This window comes from Cherax quadricarinatus, chromosome 68, assembly GCF_038502225.1.
Source record: "Cherax quadricarinatus isolate ZL_2023a chromosome 68, ASM3850222v1, whole genome shotgun sequence".
NCBI lineage: Eukaryota > Metazoa > Arthropoda > Malacostraca > Decapoda > Parastacidae > Cherax > Cherax quadricarinatus.
Genome location: NC_091359.1, coordinates 4,937,514 through 4,958,456, shown reverse-complemented (window position 1 = coordinate 4,958,456; position 20,943 = coordinate 4,937,514). Strand labels below are relative to the sequence as shown.

Below are 20,943 nucleotides of genomic sequence, written 5' to 3'. Positions count from 1 at the left end.
AAGTGTTGCAAGTGTGTCTTACTTATCAACTGCTTGTGTATATTTCAAATACTGTATTTTAGATAGTACAGTAGTGTCAAGTTAGAAACTGACTTGTAGTTATTGATTTCAGACGAGTGTCCACTTTCTTGGCATGGCATAATAATACATTATCTAATTTAAGCATGTTTGGGAACATTTTGATTTTAATAGATTTGTTAAACATCACCACAGTTCTTGGTGATAGTACTTGTTCAACAAAAGTATGTGGTATTAGCTTTATTTCCTGCTTTTGTTTTTGTAAATACGTAATGTAATTGTTGGCACGAAAGCCTTTACCCGTATTTGTATTGCATTCCTTACCTAATGCTGTATGACCCATACAGGTTTAGTACTTAGTTTTTAACATAACTTAGAATTTGTACCATATTTTTTGGCATTAAATCTCACACTTCATATTATTTGTCAAGATTAAGATAGGGAGTGAGATAAAGGGGTAGGGGGATAAAGGGGTAAGGAGTGAGATAAAGAGGTAAGGAGTGAGATAAAGGGATAGAGAGTGGGATACAGGGGTAGGGTGTGAGATACAGGGGTAGGGAGTGGGGTATAAAAATCCAGGTGTGTGGTAGTGTGTATGTAGTTAGCCTTCCATCACTGCCAGGCTACACAACACGTTACAGATAAGAGATAAGATAAGATAAGATTTCGTTCGGATTTTTAACCCTGGAGGGTTAGCCACCCAGGATAACCCAAGAAATTCAGTGCGTCATCGAGGACTGTCTAACTTATTTCCATTGGGGTCCTTAATCTTGTCCCCCAGGATGCGACCCACACCAGTCGACTAACACCCAGGTACCTATTTGCTGCTAGGTGAACAGGACAACAGGTGTAAGGAAACGTGTCGAAATGTTTCCACCCGCCGGGAATCGAACCCGGGCCCTCTGTGTGTGAAGCGGGAGCTTTAGCCACCAGGCCACCAGGCCACCAACAGGGTTTATATCACCCTAAACCTCAGTCTGCTGATGGTTGGCAACCATTAGCAAGTCCCTTAGTGTGCTAGTGCTGGAGAAGAGATGCAGGGGAGGTGAGGTGAGGTGAAGTGAGGTGAGGTGAAGTGAGGTGAGGTGAGGTGAGGTGAAGTGAGGTGAGGTGAGGTGAAGTGAGGTGAGGTGAGGTGAGGTGAAGTGAGGTGAGGTGAAGTGAGGTGAGGTGAGGTGAAGTGAGGTGAGGTGAGGTGAAGTGAGGTGAGGTGAAGTGAGGGAGTGAGGAGTAGAGGTACTACAGCCTCTATAAAATTGTAAATTTATGACAAACTGTCATTTAGAAGGGACTCCACAATTATAATAATAATAATATATTTATAATATCTTTATTTCTACAAGTACATGCATGTACAAGGTATACAGGCCTAGCTGACATCAATGACATAACTACTATATAGAAAGCCACTTGTTTTGCAGAGCATTTTAGGCAAATTAGGTCAGTTTTGTCCCAGGATGCGACCCACACCAGTCGACTAACACCCAGGTACTCATTTTATACTGATGGGTGAACAGGGACAGCAGGTGTCTTATAGAAACACGTCCTAATATTATCCAGTCGTACCAGAGATTCGAACTCCGAACCTCAGTGTATGAGCTGAGTGCACAAGTGATCGAGCTCTAGAACACCATGTTTTTTTTTTACTCTAAGTAGTTGCAATTAGGTTTGATCCAAGGAATGGGAGTATAGCTCCAATTTCTTGGATCAAGAGACCCTTCACTCAAGGACCTACCTTGAAGGGGATACATGAGATTATAGAGGAATATTAAAGTGGGATTAATAAACTTGTTAAAAAATTTTATCTTTTTAAAATCTTTTGACTCATTAAAATATTTTTTTCTGCATTATATTTATGGGGCAGTGGTAAACACTTGGGGAGTCAGGAATGGTGGACATAAGGTTTAATCTAAGGAAGTGGATGATAGGTCAGTTCCCTGAATCAAACGCCCTTCATTGGTATCAAGACATTTACCTTGAGGGTACAGTAGAACTCCCATTTCTGCAGTTTCAGTTATCTGTGGCCCAAAGATAATCTTAATTTTCCTTAATAATGGCTCCAAAGCACAAAACTAATGATTCAAAGCCTAAGAGAAGCTGTGAAGTACTTCCCATCAGTGAAAAAGTGCTAATTCCTGACCAGCTGTGAGTAATTTATCAATTAAACTTTTTCCTAGGTATGTAAACAAAAAATGACATACAGAATTCACTACGGCTCACTCTTTCAGGTATCTGCAGTAGGTCTTGGAACGTACCACCCACAGATACAGAAGGACTACTGTACTTTCTGAGTTGTGTTTGCAAAACTTGAATCATATCTTCTGGCTTCATGTGATGCAAGATTCACTTTGTGTATATTATAGCAATAGGGGGGTGCTAAACTCATATTGGTCATACAACACTTGGGGAATCTGAGGTAATCAGGTTTGATCCAAAGAAATTATTAAATTCATGGGTAAATGCTAAACTTGTATGGGCCATACAGTGCTTAGGAAAAATGGGTGGCACTTTTGATCCAAGGAAGGGTAGGTCATGTCCAGCTCATTAGATCAAGACCATCAATGAACCAACCCACTTTTGAAGACTTATTTTATATAATGACCCTCCTATCTCCACCACAATTATTTCCCTTCCTCTACTGTTCCACCACTCCCCAGCTTCTTGTATATATTTCTGGCCTCTTCTCACTTCATTGGCATGAAGGGAGGGTCCTTGATGCTGTTGAGGGCTTTTGATCAAAGAATTGAACCTGACTGCCTTCCATTTTCCCCAGGTGCTACATGACTTCTACAGGTTTTGCACCCTACCCTTTCCCTTTCCCCCAAATATAATAATAATAATAATCTTTATTTCTACAAGTACATGCCTAGCTGACATCAATGACATACTATTATATAGAAAGCCCCTTGTTATGCAGAGCATTTCAGGCAAATTAGGTCAATTTTGGCCCCTGGATGCAACCCACACCAGTCGACTAACACCCAGGTACCTATTTTACTGATAGGTGAACAGGGACAGCAGGTGTCTTAAGGAAACAAGTCTTGTTTCCACTTGTGCCGGGGATCAAACCACGGACCTCAGTGTGTGACCTGAGTGCGCTACCAATCGAGGTACAGTTTGTGGGGCTCATTGAGGGGTAGAAGGGTGAATGTATACATTTGTAGACTGTTTTGGAGACATGTTATGGATACTTGAGAGAGGACCCAGGCCTGCCTGTCCACTATCTTCTATGCCTGTTTGAAGAGTGAGGGAGAGACCTCTGGGCTAACTCGCTGGTTCATGGGAGGACGTGATGTCATGGCTAGCAAGGGAGCCTCGCTATAATTGTATTAGGAATCTATATACTACACAAATATTACACAGTTGACAACAGGACATCTAATACTATTGCTATAGTGATTAATATGGTGATTGGAGTAAAGCATAAGTAGCCTCATTGGTTTTCTGTGCCACCAGGTGGCAGCAGTAGTGGCAGCAACCAACGCCTCTGAGTACCTCGACTCAGAGGCCATCAAGAAGACTGTACTGCCCAGGACAAAGGCAATATATGAACAGAACCCAACAGATGTGGCTCTCTGTCTCACTGTCCTGGGCTGCATAGAGCGGATACTTGACAAGTTGGAGCGAGCGGCCATCATCGATGACGTCCTACCCATCCTCAGCGATGTCAAGCTTCAAGATGCTGATGTTACTGTCAAGGTTGTGAGTACGTAGCGACCCTTGATTTGTTATTGTTATTAAGGATGTAAGAAAGGAACTGACAGGTCCTTTCAGCTGTTGAGGTTCCCTTTGCTAGGATGTTAGGAGTTATTAGGACTTTTCAGCTGGGACACTCTTAAGAATATGAGTTCATAGGTCCTTCCAGCTACTGAGGTACATTAAAGATAGGGGTAAAGGGGGAGTAAATAGGTCCTTCCAGGTGTTGAGGGTTCCCTTGTTAGGGATGTTGGGAGGTGATAGGTCCTTCCAGTTAAGGATGTTGGGAGGTAATAGGTTCTTCCAGTTATGTTGGGAGGTAATAGGTCCTTCCAGTTAAGGATGTTGGGAGGTAATAGGTTCTTCCAATTAAGGATATTGGGATACAAGGAGAAGGCTGGAGGCAGTGGAGATGTCATGTCTGAGGGCAATGTGTGGTGTGAATATAATGCAGAGAATCCGTAGTTTGGAGATTAGGAGGAGGTGCAGGATTACAAAAACTGTTATCCATAGGGCTGAGGAGGGGTTATTGAGGTGGTTCAGACATATAGAGAGAATGGAACGAAATATGACTTTGAGAGTGTATAAATCTGTAGTGGAGGGAAGGTGGGATAGGGGTTAGCCTAGGAAAGGTTGGAGGGAGGGAGTAAAGTTGGTTTTTGTGTGAGAGGGCTTGGACTTCCATCAAGCATGTGTGTGTTAGGAGGGAATGGAGACAAATGGCTTTTAGGACTTTATGTGCTGTTGGAGTGTGAGCAAGGTAACATTTATGAAGGGATTCAGGAAAACCAGACTTGAGTCCTGGAGACAGGAAGTACAGTGCCTGCATTCTGAAGGAAGGGTGTTAATATTGCAGTTTTATAACTAGTAGTGTAAGCATGCCTCTGGCAAGAGTGATGGAGTGAATGATGAAAGTTTTCCTTTTTCGAGCCACCCTGCCTTGGTAGGAAATGGCTGATGTGTTATAATAAAAGAAATAGATTCTTCCAATTAAGGATAGTGGGAGGTAACAGGTTCATCCAGTTAAGGATATTGGGAGGTAATAGGTCCTTCCAGTTGTTGGGCTACCTTAAGGCAGTGAGGATTTAAAAGGTCTTTGTAGTTGTTGGATTACCATGATGATCTGAGGAGGGAGTTATGAGGACCTTCCAGGTGTTAGGGTTCCCTAGTTTATTGTAAAATGTATGTCAGGACTATCCTGTCAATAGATATGTGGGGTTAGATTTCCCTTTAATATAGAAAAAGTGGGAATAGTCTTTTTTTTTTTTTTTAGTGTAAGTGGAATGGCGATGGACAATTGCAGTTTATGGCATTTATTGAGAAGTTTGGTCCACCAGGGGACTTTATTAATTTATAGTCAACAGGAACTTTATTAATTGATAAAATCTGGACTGCAATGTGTGAGTCGAGATAAAATCCCTGTGGTCAAACCATCTCATGATACCTTGAACTGCACATTGTCTTAACCAACATAGTCAGTATATTCTACCAGTGATATAGGGAAATAAAATCAGTGGTCATTCAGGCATAATGGAAACGGGTATGGGTATGAACACACACTTTGCAGGACAAACTTTTATTTATTCAGGGTGGCCATTCAGCACAATAATTAGAAAAGGCTTGATCCCTTGTTTAACAGCAAGACTATTCAGTGAGGTTTACCTCAAAACAGGATAATAAACATGAGTAACTAACATATTTTGATCTTTAGTTTCCAAGTCCTATATTCTTTCAAGGGGTTGCGGCATGCCTAGGTTAGAGAGACGAGAATCAGATAGGGGTATTAACCAAATGGGTGGGGCTTGACAAGGGGTAGGCCATGGTCAGATATAGAGCTTAACCAGAAAGGGGTGGGGTTTGCCAAGAAAAGGGAAGGGCCTAGTCAGATGGGTAGGGCTTGACAAGAAAGGGGCAGGCCATGGTCAGATAGGTGGAGCTTAGTTGGAAAAGGATAAGGCTTATAAAAAAAAGGGGGGGGGAGCTTAGGACATAAAAGGAACAAGGCCTAACCACAAAGGAGGGCAGAGCTTGACAGGAAAGGGGCCTAACTAGAAAGGGAAACACTTTGGGGACATTGGTGAATCTTTTGTCCACTAGTAAGTCAATGTAGATTCACCAGTATGGCACTGGGAAATGCATGACCATGTCAGTTTATCTTTAACAGGTATAAAGAACAAAAAGGCATAATGCTGTGACTGGAACAATACACAAATAACCAGTACACAGGAGAGAGGAGCTCACAACAATGTTGCGGTCCTACATGGCCCATTTACAAAGTCACACTAACAGGAAGGAGAGGAGCCAGTATATATAGGCAAGTTGGCAGGAACAGGTAAAGAGAGGTAGGAGGAATAGTGGTAGAGGTAAAGCTGGTAGTGGAAGTAGAAGTGGTAGTGTGAAGTAGGTAGAGAGGTTGGTGGGACAAAAAAGAGAGAAGGTAGGAGCCAAAAGCAGTAGGGAATGAAGTAGTAGTAGTGGTGGTGGAGTCAAAGGCCAAGAAAGAGGAGCGCTGCAGGAGAGCTAAGAGCCCACAAGGGACAAGACCAAAAACACAGGAGGTGGAAAAAGTAAAGGATAAAACACCCAAGGCAGAAGAAAGGGAATCCAAAGCAAGAAGAAGGAAAAGAGAAGAGGTAGAAAGAGGAGAAAAAAGAATCCGGTTAAGTCATGTGTGTTCTGAAGTTTGGAGCATTTGACAATGTAATGGGAAAGGAAGGCATCTATAGAGACAAGCTAGGACTAAGGTTCATACAAGTTGTGTATAAAAGAGGATTCAACAAGATGGCAACTTTAAAAGTTGGAAGTAGGGTAGACAGTTTAAGCAGACCAGTCAATAGGATGACAGTGATCTCTAACATGACAGAAAAGAGCATTGGTGTCAGCAAGCCTAACACTTCTTTTGTGCTCGTTGAGTCTGTCAAAAAGAGAACGGCCAATTTCACCCAGGTACTGAAAAGGACAAGAGGAACAGAGTAGACACTGGGGCATCTATAGCGGGAGGAGAGGTATGAACAAGATTAGTGTGAAGGGTGCTAGTCTGGCGAAAAGTAAGTTTGATGTCGAAGGAACGGAGAGAGTTGTTGAGATTAGAAAGACTGGAAGATAGAGAATAGATGTCCCAGGAGTAAAGAGTTTGGGAGAAAAGAAAGTCTGTTTAGCATGTGAAAAGGCAGAGTTTATGAAATGCGAAGAGTAGCCAAGGCGAGAGAATGAATTACGAAAAGTGGAAATTTCCAATTCAAGGAACCGAGGGTCACAAATGTGGAGAGCACGGAGAAAGAGAGGGAGCATAAGTAGTGACTGTACTTGCCACTGTGCATAGGCTTGCAATACACCCTTCACATTAATCTTGTTCATATCTCTCCTCCCACTATAGATGCCCCGGTGTCTACTCTATTTCATGTTCCTCTTGTCCTCTTCAGTACTTTGTTGAAATTGGTCATTCTCTTTCTGACAGACTCAAGGAGCACAAGAGTAGTGTTAGGCTTCCCAACACCAACAATGCTCTTTTTTGTCATGTTAGAGATCGCAGTCATCCTACTGACTGGTCTTCTGCTAAAACTGTCTACCCTACTTCTAACTTTGAAAGTCGTCATCTTGTTGAATCCTCTCTTATACACAATTTTCCTTTTATGAACCTTAGTTCTGGTTTTGTCTCTGTAGATGCCTTCCTTTCCCATTACACTGTCAAATGCTCCAAACTTCAGAACATGCATGACAACCCGATTCTTTTTTTTCTCCTCTTTCTACCTCTTCTCCTTTCCTTTCTCTTGTTGTGGGTTTCCTTTCTTCTGCCTTGGGTGTTTTATCCTTTACTTTTTCCACCCCCTGTGTTTCTGGTCTTACCCCTCCTGCAGTGCTCCTCTTTTTTGGCCTTTGACTGACTCCAACACTACTATCTTCCCTGCTCCCTTTAGCTCCTACCCTCTCTCTTGCCTCCTTTTTTTTCTATTTTTTTGTCCCACCAACTTCTCTCCTTGCTTTACCTTTACCACTATTCCTCGTACCTCTTGTCCCATCCTTGCCAACTTGCTTATATATACTACTGGCTCCTCCTCTCCTTCCTGTTAGTGTGACTGTAAATGGTCCAAGTCAGACTGATATGTCATTATAAGCTCCTCTCTCCTGGGTGCAGGTTGTTTGTGTATTTTAACAGGCATCATTGAAATCTTGGCAAGTCACAGAGAGGTCCATGTCTGGCCTAAACTTGCGTGTAATAAATCAATGACTTGGTTAGTGTTGATTAGTGAAGAGGGAAGTCATGTTTAGACTAATTTCCTGCTTTTGATGTAGATATCTTTTTATTTTAAGCAAATTCACAGTGGCAAAGACGTTAGTTACTAATAAAGCTGAGTAATTTGGTCATATGTTTTACCAAAACATCTGCCACAGCATAAGGTGCAGTACTTAGCAAGCATCCATGAGAACCATACCATCTGCATCAGCAGTGCATCTCATGCCCTGGCAGGCATTTGGCAAAACTCATGACCAAATTGTTTGGCTCTTATCAACATCTAACATTGCCACTGAGGGAATTTAGCTAGGTGTTGATAAGAGCCAAACAATTTGGTCATGAATTTTGCCAAATGCCTGCCAGGGCATGAAATGCACTGCTTATGCAGATGTTATTGGTCTCTTGGACACTTGCTATGCACTGCACCTTATGCTCTGGCAGATGTTTTGGTAAAACACATGACCAAATTACTCAGTTTTATGAGTAACTAATTTCTTTGTCACTCAGTAAATTTAACAATATAAAAGGACATCTACATCAAAAGTAGGAAATTAGCCTAGACATGACCTCCCTCTTCACTAGTCTCCACTAACCAAGTCATTGATTTATTACACTGCAAGTGTAGGCCAGACATGGAGCTCCCTGTGACTTACCAAAATTTTGTTGAACTGAACTCTGTCAGACCCTTTTATTGGCAGAAATTCAGTATGGTCAAGGAGTCACCAATCAAGTGCCATTCTAGTGAATCTGTAAATGGAATCATTAGAGGACAAAAGCTTCACAAACATATTATAATAAAAAGTAGCACTAAACCACAAGGGTTATACAGTGCAGACAACCATCCCCAAAATGGCTATATGGCTTCTCTATGTGAACAATATTCTAGTCATCGCCCCCTAAAGATTGCTCAACCTCGAACAGTCCCAAAGGTGTGGAGCCATCCAGTCCATTCACCCTTAAAGAGAAAGTTAATGATAGCCTTCCTTTCCTAACCATACTTCTCATCAAACACAACAACCACCTGTAATTCTAAAACCAGCCAAGAAGAACAATATAATACACCAACTATTAATGATACTGACCAAAGAATCAAACAAGGTGCACTTATCATATTTTTGTGTGTGTCTACAGGATCTGCAGCTCAGAATATTTATGAAGTGCAACATTCTGAAAGACATCTTCAAGTGCTTAGATTTCCTGCACACACCATCCAGAATTGCAGGGATTATGCACATAAAATATTTACATTGCAAAAACCAGAGAATATAGAAGAATTATCCTTCCTACAGGATATATTATAACCTCATCAGGGACAATGTCGGTGTTGCCACTATCATACCCAGTGCCATCAAAAACTTGACCAAGCTTAAATACAACTACCAGAACCACAACAATTGAGGCGCGTACGTAATATGGAGGTATGACCAGTAATGTACGTAGGGGAGAGACCCGTCACCTTCGGATCAGGTTGCAAGAACAGTGTGTGTGTGTAGGAGTCAACATGAACAACACCTGCATGATACATAGGGACACAAATGCAATATTTGACATCTTGGAAACCCAGTTGGTCATCAAAGAAATAGACAAAATACTATACAGATGTCTGAAAGCTGCAATAATCTGTACACAAAATAAAATCGAACAGAATCGAAGAGCTTTCAGTTCAGTCAAACCATTACCCCAACTCATATATACTGGTCATCAGAAGACCTGGTAGGCCTCTTGCAGTGCCCCTATCTCATACATCACCCTCAGTGACCCAGCTGCTTACCTATGCTTGTACATGTATATAAATATACTTATTGTCCATCTGTGTATACTGACTAAAGCCTTTCACAGGTGAAACTCCTAAATAAAGTTCCTCTCTGTAAATGTTTTTTCTCCAGTGACTGTATGGTAATGGCAATGAATTCTGGTTGTACTACTAGTGATATTGTAGTAGTATTGATTGTGATGAATGGTTTTGAAAACCGACAACTTGAAGAATTGAGACACTTATGCAACATATGGGAATCTTTATTGAAGAAACAAAACGTTTCTTCAATAAAGATTCCCATATGTTGCATAAGTGTCTCAATTCTTCAAGTTGTCGGTTTTCAAAACCATTCATCACATCTGTCAGACACTGCAACATCATGGGATCTTGGTACAAAGACTTCCACGCTTGTCCAACCTTAGGATGACGACCTACTTACAATAGTGGCAGGTCCCACTGGCCCTATGCTGTACTTCCTACAAGAGTAATGGACTGAACACATCAATTCCAGGTTGAGGGACTGATTACCTCAAACTCCTCTCCTTACCCATTTCTACTTTGTATTGGACTGATGAAGCCACTGTGCGGCAAAACGTTTCTTCAATAAATATTCCCATATGTTGCATAAGTGTCTCAGTTCTTCAAGTATTGATTGTGTAGTGGTGGTACTGTGTAGGGGTCTGTGACTGTAATTAAATTATATAATGGGAAGATTTGCACCTGGGTTATTCAGTGTTACATCCCAGAATGAAGGAGGCTTCTTTGACTTCATGTTGTCTTCGACTCAGAAGCACCATACCCAGAGGGAGGGGGAGGGGTAATTGTGATCAGGTAGAGTGGAGCCAGATATCGACTCTAAGTAATATCTATCTACAATACATTGATTCTGAAAATTGTAATGCAATATTTTGAATTTGCGTGCCTAAGTTTGAGCATCTACCTGAAGCTAGTGAGTGAAACCAGCAGGTTACAATGGTAATGTACGCCTGCAGGCTGGAACAGCTTGGCTGACAAGGCAGTCAACAATGAAGTCTGTCATCAATATGGAAATGAGAACTTTTGAAAGTGGTCACAGGTACCTGTAACCAAACAAGACCACACTCAACATATCAACAACTCAATCACATTGTGAATGATCTTGTCTCTCCTCTATTGTTAATGATAGAGATTTTTAAATTAATGCAGACTGTGTTGAACCTAATGTAGCCATATTCTTTTATTATGAACTTGTTAACATTATTATTTCATATTTTGGGGGTTGGTTGTTGCTTTTGTGTGGTATGCTTGCTTGGTATACATCTATGTATTATTATTAACAGTGATGAATGACCTGGTGCCCACACCAATTGGAAGTTTTTAAAAACAATTTCAGACACTGAAGATGTTTGGACTGACCTGCTATCTTATGCCTTTATCTTCTTGTAGACATCTACCGGTTGATGCTGGGTGTGAAGAAGTTTGGACTAAGTGTTAACTTGCTGGCTACCCGCATCTTGCCCTCACTGCTGCCTCTCACCATCAGTCCTTCCCTTAATCTCCTCCAGTTCAGCTTCCTCCTCCAGACTATTCATGAGATGCTTGACCATATTGACAGGTAAGCATACCTAAAGAGTACCTGGGTTTAGTACATAAAATATTAAATGCTGTTTGAATGATAAGACTCACATGGGTTTAATGTTTCACAGGTAGTAAATATATATTTTTAAGATTTGCTACAGTACACCTTAAATTATAGTATACTCTAATATGGTATTTCACAATAACCTATTCCTATCTCACTTGTAGTATATATACAGAGAAATACTACAAGTCAGCAAAATTTGAAACCAAGTGTGGGGAGCTATGCTACTCACCACATGTGGTTTCAAATCTTGGTGACTGTGGCTTTTCTCTGTACAGTGGACCCCCGGTTAACGATTTTAATCCGTGCAAGAGGGGTAATTGTTATGCGAAATAATCGTTATGTGAATGAATTTTCCCCATAAGAAATAATGGAAATAAAATTAATCCGTGCAAGACACCCAAAAGTATGAAAAAAAAAATTTTACCACATGAAATATACATTTTCCCACACACAAAGAGAAGGATACATGCACAATAGTAGAGTAGTACATGCACAGTATATATTGTGCATGTACTACTCTACTAAATGAAGAATAAATGACACTTACCTTTATTGAAGATGCAGCAATGACTGATGAGACACTGTGTCCTGGGAGTGCCTTTTCCTCCTGAGTACTGTAGGTCCTGTTTGGCATTTTCTTCCAGAACAGGCCTTATCACACTGTGTATGCCACTACGATTCTTAAATCTCTCAAACCAACCTTTGCTGGCTTTAAATTCACCAATATGAGCACTAGTTCCAGGCATTTTTCCCTGTTCACCTGGGTGTTAGTCGACTGGTGTGGGTTGCATCCTGGGAGACAAGATTAAGGACCCCAATGGAAATAAGTTAGACAGTCTTCAATGACACTGACTTTTTTGGGTTATCCTGGGTGGCAAATCCTCTGGGGTTAATTGTTTCTTGGTATTCTCAATAAGCCACACCAACAACGGTGCTACAGCAGCAGCAGCAGCTGACGGTGGTACAGCAGCAACAGACGGTGGTACAGCAGCAACAATGCTACAGCAGCAGCAGACGATGCTACAGCAGCAGCAGCAGCAGACGATGCTACAGCAGCAGCAGCAGCAGCAGACAATGCTACAGCTGCAGCAGACGATGCTACAGCAGCAGCAGACGATGCTACAGCAGCAGCAGCAGCAGCAGACAATGCTACAGCAGCAGCAGACGATGCTACAGCAGCAGCAGCAGCAGCAGACAATGCTACAGCAGCAGCAGACGATGCTACAGCAGCAGCAGCAGCAGACGATGCTACAGCAGCAGCAGCAGCAGCAGACAATGCTACAGCAGCAGCAGACGATGCTACAGCAGCAGCAGCAGCAGACGATGCTACAGCAGCAGCAGCAGCTGACAGTGCAGCAGCAGCAGCAGCAGCAGCTGTACCACCAATAGTAGCGATACTTATCAATGATCTTTTTCTTCTTCTCTATTGTAATTCTCACCCTTATTGCTGTAGGGTTGGCACTAGAAGCTTTCTTGGGGCCCATGGTCACTTATTTTCCAGAAAAAGCACCGAAAACACTGTAATAATACGAAATATTCCGATTGTATGCTTGGATGTTACCGCGGAGGCTGGCTGGTAAACAATGCCACCGGCGGAACATGTGAGCGTGGCTCAGGCCGCACATTGGACGCGTCTCGGAGGAAAATCGGTAAGCGGGTTTTTAAGCGGTATGTGAGGCAAAATTTTTGCAATTAAAGTAAGCGGTATGCGAAATAATCGCTATGTGATGCCATCGTTATGCGGGGGTCCACTGTATATACCTCTGCTTGCTTCTGTGTCGTGCACTGTTGTAGTATACATGTTTAGAGATAAATAATACATAATTACCAAAAATCAATCGTATTACAAAAGCCAGCCTTACAGCCCTATCACAGAATAGATGTGGAAACTCTTCCTCTTTACATAACTGGTGGCAATACCATGAGTCCTGTTCAGCAGAAATTTAAAGCCAAGACAAGAGTGTATAAGTACTCTCAAGAAAGCTTAAAAGAATTTTTGGCTTCATATCATGGGGAAGTGCAACAGAATTCTTCCTCTGTAAGCCATGCGTGTTGTAAGAGGCAACTAAAATGCCGGGAACTAGGGGCTAGTAACCCCTTCTCCTGTATACATTACTAAAGCTAGAAAGAGAAACGTGTTTTTTCTCTTTGGGCCACCCTGCCTTGGTGGGATACAGCCAGTTTGTTGAAAGAAGATCAAGAAATATAAATAATAGAAGACCTTAAGTTATACTTTATATAAAAGATATATAGCTGGAGTCGGGAGCAATATATAAAAGATATATAGCTGGAGTCGGGAGCAAGGGGCTAGTAACCCCTTCTCCTGTATATATTACTAAATTTAAAAGGAGAAACTTCAGTTTTTTCTTTTGGGCCACCCCACCTCAGTGGGATACGGCTGGTACGTTGAAAGAAGAAAGAAGATATAGCTGGAGTCTCATTTAGATTATACTAGTCAGTTCTGGTTTCCATATTACAGAATAGACATAAATGCACTGGAAAATATACAGAGAAGGATGACAAACTTGATCCCATTTATTAGAAGCCTTTCCTATGAAGACACTAAACTTGCACTCTCTGGAAAGGCATAGAATTAGGGAATCTATGACTGAAGTGTACAAATGGAAAACAAGAATACAGGGGATATAAACAGCAAGTTAAAAATATCTAACTAAGAGAGGACTCATAGTAATGAATTGAAGGTGGTGAAATTTAGATTTAGAAAGGATACAGGGAAGAAGTTGTTTGGCAACAGAGTTGTGGAACAAACTCCTAGGTAGTGTATGTTATTACTTTTTATATATATTTACCATTTTCCACTAAGGTATGGTGACCCAATAGCTGTCTTGCAAGAAGTGCATGGACACCATAATTCAAATAACTGCTCTGAACTGCAATATCCCAAACTTATCTTTCAGACAGTAGACACTGTATTTCCCACCTTCAGGATTAGTGTCCTGCTAATTGTTTTTCCAGAATCTCTTCATGTTACTGCTAAATATGTATAAATATATATATATATATATATATATATATATATATATTCACAGACAACAGCGGAACAAGTTGAAATTAGACAACCTGAGCTTGGCAAGCAGCCCGGGTGAGAAGAGACTTTTGCGTCACCAACTTAGCTCTGATAACATGTCCCTCTCGCCCTTCTCTCCTGTGCCCAATGTTAAGATCCATGACACTCGCATGTCCTCCAGTGCTGAGGACTTCCTCTCCCGCAGAGGGTCGTCAGGTATAAGCTACATGGGATACTCATTCTCAGGTAAATCCCAGAGGTTGTATTATGTGATGGTGATGATTGTGGGGGTGAAAAGGTGTAGGTGGAAAATGTGGCAGACAGCCTTGGAAGAGAGGCCTGTATCTAATGTAGGTTTACAATGTGATCTAGCATGGAAGCGTTGTCTCAATTCAAAATTAACGTTAAAACCCCTTCAGAGAGAAAATATTTGATGTACAGCATGGGAATACTGTATATAAATAATTATACAATTTAGAAAATAGCTGTAGATTTATTTTGAGTGCAAAGAAAACAAGAATTACAATATACAGGCCTCTTTCTCATTGATGCAGTCATATAGGCCTATGCAAAGCTTATACACATCCACCCAACACATTCATCATCACCTAGCGTTCACCTCATGTCACAGCTCATGAACCCAAGAGTCCAATAAACAGGCATAATTTTTTTTAAATCTACTTCTGGCCCTTAATTAGAACAGCCACAATTTTGATGGGTTCATATAGGGTCTCAAGTGATTTGCTGAATTGCAGCATGAGGTTTTAAAATACCCTTGCTGAGGAATCTGCCAGTCACCAGAGCTGTCTCATGAGGGTGTGTGGAGTGCTGGTGCCATTTTTCTAATATTCATTCATATTACTGTTTGCAAATTTTTTCTTAAACTTTTGTTTTTCATTGTGAATATTCGTTTAAAATTAAATGCAGTAATATGTTCCATACTATCTACATATAGATCCAAAAATGTTATTACAATATGTTAAAAGACTAGCACTAAACCCATATGGGTTACACAGAGATAACCAAAATATTCTATATAACCATTTCACAATGAAAAATTAACATTTGGTCACTGCATATTTAAGTAAAAGCTTATTCCTTCAACTTCTCATTTTTTTCTTTCCTTTGAGAACTTGATTTACATATATTACATGGAACTCTTTCTTCATGGTAGAAGAATGTATTTTTATCTTGGAGATGTCTTTAAAATGGCACTATTAAGATTTTTGTCCTGTTGCATGCTTATGTTGAAGAAACGGATTCATTTTAAGATTAAATCTTATCTTTATTTTAATATTGTATGTCAAGAAATTTACTTAATCATCACAGGTGTTGGCAGGTTGAATATTAAACTACTAAAATCTATACATAAAATTAAATATTTTCATTATAAATAGTTTATTTACTAGAATAAAATAAACAATATCACAAGTTTTACATATATTGTCATAGCCAAAATGTACTTACAATTAAAAGGATATTCAAAATAAATAAAAAAAGAGAAAGTACTTACCTAGGTAGATTAATCAACTTGATAGACAACTGAGACAGCTTGATGGCAGTATCTGAATTGATGTGAGATACTTGAATTGGGATTAGTCCAAAACCTTAAATTTTTAGAATACAGCACAGTGTGATGAAATTCTTTCCCGATGCAGGTCCTTGCATGACGAGTAAAAACTGTGGAGACAAGATTTTGAAGTAATAATACAAATAGTTACAGTGGACCCCCGGTTAACGATATTTTTTCACTCCAGAAGTATGTTCAGGTGCCAGTACTGACCGAATTTGTTCCCATAAGAAATATCGTGAAGTAGATTAGTCCATTTCAGACCCCCAAACATACACGTACAAACGCACTTACATAAATACACTTACATAATTGGTCGCATTCGGAGGTAATCGTTATGCGGGGGTCCACTGTATATTAAATGTAGCACTAGTATTAAAACTTGGGAGCCATACTGCAGTAATAGTGGTAGAGTAGTGCAATAGTAGTAGGCAGTATTGTATTAATGAATTATTTACCATCAGTATGTATAAAGTGTAAGCAGAGGAATAGAAGTTACAATAATTGATGTACTATGTACAAATTTAAGTTACGATTAATAAATAAATTAGCTACTACGAGTTTTTATGTATATGTTGGCCCAAACATAATAAATTAGGCTATGTGTATTACATATCCAAGAGTTAGTTTTAGTGTTAGTACTATTCATAGAATTATTCCATAGATTTTATCTTAGGATATTAGCACAGTATTAGTCAACCCTTGATTTAATGAACTTAGGAAATGCAGGAAAAATTCTGCCAAGTCGGTCGATTTGGAAACAACGGACAAAGTGTGGTGGTTACAGAACTGTTTGTTGTTACTGTTGCTGCAAGACAGAAACAACACAATCACAATTACTGGTCAGCCAGTTCCTCCCTCCCCTTCCCCCATTAGTACATTACATCAAGGCTTAACTACGTAACAAGGTAGAGCATTTATATTACCGAAATATTAACCTATAGTAATACTCTATGGTCTTATGACATTATTATTATTTTATATATATATATATATATATATTATAGGTAGTAGGTTGGTAGACAGCAACCGCCCAGGGAGGTACTACCGTCCTGCCAAGTGAGTGTAAAACGAAAGCCTGTAATTGTTTTACATGATGGTAGGACTGCTGGTGTCCTTTTTTCTGTCTCATGAACATGCAAGATTTCAGGTCCGTCTTGCTACTTCTACTTACACTTAGGTCACACTACACATACATGTACAAGCACATATATACACACCCCTCTGGGTTTTCTTCTATTTTCTTTCTAGTTCTTATTCTTGTTTATTTCCTCTTATCTCCATGGGGAAGTGGAACAGAATTCTTCCTCCGTAAGCCATGCGTGTTGTAAGAGGCGACTAAAATGCCGGGAGCAAGGGGCTAGTAACCTCTTCTCCTGTATATATTACTAAATGTAAAAGGAGAAACTTTCGTTTTTCCTTTTGGGCCACCCCGCCTCGGTGGGATACGGCCGGTGTGTTGAAAGAAGAAGAAGATATATATATATATATATTATATAGATATATATATATATATTATATATATATATATATACACACACACACACACATATATATATATATATATATATATATATATATATATATATATATATATATATATATGAAGAATTATGCACATTAAATAAATGGAAGTTATTATTTTCATTTAACGTCATGTTAATAATAATTTATTATAACTTGAACATGATGTGTACTTTGTGTTATGTACAGTAGATGTATACAAGTGCTAGTCATGTTATCTGCTGTGTTTTTGTAATTTTAGTGTATTTTTCTTGAATATTTTTGGAATGGTTGCACTTGTATTTTTGAAAGTCAATACAGCACATTGATGTTAGTATTTTTGGCATAATATTTTTACTAATTTTATCTTTTCTTTTTTTTTCTAACTTTGAAACAAATACTACATGGACTACATAAAGAATGAATATTGTACTGACCCAGAGGATATAGTGCATGCTAAATTACACAAAAATATGTAAATAATTTATTCTGATGGGCAGGGGTTCTATTACATTATAATTGTATTTTAGTGATAGTGTTAAAGCTAGAGTCATATGTGCCTGGGGAGTGAGACATAATCAGGGGTGATTTGGGGAAGAAAAAGGTTTAATTCCTCGAATCAAATATCTTTTCCCTCTAGTGTAGGGTTTACAAACATATTAAATAATTTTCACACATTTCTTCCAAATTTTCTATGCCAGCTCCAGCTTAAGATTTTTTATTTCTAGGCATTAACAAAGACACTTGTAAAAATCAACTTCTTGTCCCTCTGATTCTCAGTAGGGAAGAAAGAAACCAATGTACACTTGCCTGCTACTGGAGTTGTAGATGGTTTCCTCAGTTCAGGTGTACTTGCTGCCTAGCAAAGTGCTCATTTAGAAACGAATATTTAAGTCGTAACAATTCATCAGTGTTTTACTAAAACACTTAAGAGATAGTTAATTGGTATTGTATCCCAAATTGACCATTATCACCACAAATTAATGCCTACTATCCTTCCAAATTATGCATGTTTTTTAAATTTTATTTTGTATTGCTCCAAACACTGATAATTATTCCATTTCTGAAATGGGAATTACCCTCCCCAAATTTGGCATTATATCCCTGATACTGGACATCAACCACCAAAACCAGGCAATAATGGCCTATAATGAGCACTGATCACCACAAACTAAGCAGTGTTCCTTGCAAAATTACAAAGAGGATCCCTTCCAAAACTGAGCAGTGTACCTTCAACAAGTAGTTTTACATACTATTTCCAATGGCTAATGCTCATCCTAAACATTAGTAGTCCTTTTCCAAATGGAATAATGTTTTTCAAAGAGAAATAATATCCTTTTCCAAGACTGCACAGGGCTTCTCGCCTTAAAGAAGGTTTTATGATGCTCTGGTGAGGGGGCTCTAGATTCAGGGAATTTGATCTGACCTCCCTTTAGATCAAACATGACTGCTTCCTATTTCCCCAGGTACTGCATGACCTATACTGAATATAATGATGGTAAATGGATAATTGCTCTCTCAAATTGGGTATTTTTTCCTTACAAACTGAACAGTTTCTTCTGAAACTAAATATCCATAAGCAGCTCATCCCTCTTCTGTCTCACCAAAATTGGGCAGTGTCATTCAGCAAATTGAATGCTCATTAGCTGTCTCAAATTTTGCAAGTATTCCTTCCCCAAACTGAATTGCATTCAGTTAAAATTTGGAAATATCCTTAACTAAAAATGAGCTGTTTCCTCCTCACAAATTGGACAATTTCTTCCCCTCAAATTGGCTATGTCTGAAAGCTGAAACCAGGGTGGAAAATATTCTTTAAACAACTAATTGGTGGTTAGGTTCTATATATCCAGTTAATTTTTACAAGGTAAACATAAATTGATTACTTTATATATTTCACGCTATATCTTGGATCAACAGTTTTCCAATTCTTGAAATTCCTGGAGCACTTTCAACTAATCTCCCAGCGCCTGTGAACACAGATATGTACAGTACATCATTTGAAAACGGGACCAAAATCCTAACTCAAAACAACCGGGATTTACCACTGGGATTTACTGACTAATGATTGTGTGTTAGTCCTAAGATAATTTTCATAATGTAAATTTAGGCTTACTGTAATATTCAAAATTCTTGTCTTGCTATAATCGTTAGTCAAGTTTCTTTTTTTTTTTTTTAATTTTCTATCAAACTGACATTGTTTTTAGAAATTTTCTTTATTTTTATAGCTATGTAAGTTTGCTTTTGGAACTGTAACTATTTTCCATGATGTGGCAAAAATTTATGCATCATATAATATTTAATCTCTGCCTATTGATGAGTAACAGTTCAACGGTCAATCATCAAAGTGGATTGTGTCTGCATCAACAGTATATTGGTGCTCCTTGACTTACAATGAAGGTTATGTTCCAATGAATCCATCATAAGTCAAATATGATATGCTAAATAAGTTAAATAATTGTTGTCACTGAACAAGTAAATATACAAATAATTACTGTAACTAAATACCAGTATTGAAAAGTTAAAAAAAATGTACACATGTTACAGACTTGCTGCCTTCATGCTGGGTAATTATCTTAAGTTTCATCTCCAAGGTAACTGCTTTTGCACCATCAAAAAGTTGAAATATTGTAAGTTGAACCATTGTAAGTGAAGGAGCACCTGTACCATTTAGTGAAACACTATTTTACCACATGACATTCTAAATTATGCATTTATGAGTGCCCTGAGCTATACATCATGCTAGAGAGGCATCAAATATTATATTACCTAATGAGATAAGAGTAAATTCTGTTATGTGCAAGACAGGTATACAATACCGACAAGATGAAAGTTAAGACACTTGTGCAACATCTGGTTATCTTTATTGTAAACGTTCGCCATCCAGTGGCTTTATCAATATAAATTATTGGACATAATTAGAAAACAGAAGAACTATATACAAAAGATGAGGTAATCAGTCCCTCAGCCTTGGAGGTGGTGTTTACAACACCGTGGTTGTAGAGATTCAGAATCTCTACAACCATGGTGTTGTAAACACCACCTCCAAGGCTGAGGGACTGATTACCTCATCTTTTGTATAGTTCTTCTGTTTTCTAATTATGTCCAAGAATTTATATTGATAAAGCCACTGGATGGCGAACGTTTACAATAAAGATAACCAGATGTTGCACAAGTGTCTTAACTTTCAAATTCTGTTATAAATTCCTGGTCCACACTCATTCACTCATGTCAAAAGCAAACTCAACAAGCACAAGCTGTGATTGTTATTACTCGCAGTGAGTGTTGTGCTGCATGTGTATTGTAATTGTTTGAACCTGTGTAATGTATTTCTCTTACTCTTCGCAGGATGCCACGTGATGCATTGTGTAAACATCTGTTTTGCTGTGTCTGCTGTAATGCATAAACTGTTGTACAGGGGTAGCTCAATCAATGCAAACTGAGGTTACAGTTGTTGGATCTATCCATTTTTTAATTCATTATTTTAAGTTTTATATTTTTATAAAAATAAAAAGGA

General features: G+C 39.1%; 1 protein-coding gene across 1 annotated transcript in view; it reads left to right on the top strand.

Annotated features, from left to right (window-relative positions):
* LOC128697810 (uncharacterized) overlaps nucleotides 1-20,943 on the top strand; it is a 136,177-nt gene that overhangs the window by 57,034 nt on the left and 58,200 nt on the right. The window contains exons 5-7 of the mRNA XM_070099479.1: nucleotides 3,475-3,724; nucleotides 11,130-11,298; nucleotides 14,379-14,602. Of these exons, the coding sequence (XP_069955580.1) occupies nucleotides 3,475-3,724; nucleotides 11,130-11,298; nucleotides 14,379-14,602 (643 nt within the window). The remainder of the gene's footprint in view (nucleotides 1-3,474; nucleotides 3,725-11,129; nucleotides 11,299-14,378; nucleotides 14,603-20,943) is intronic.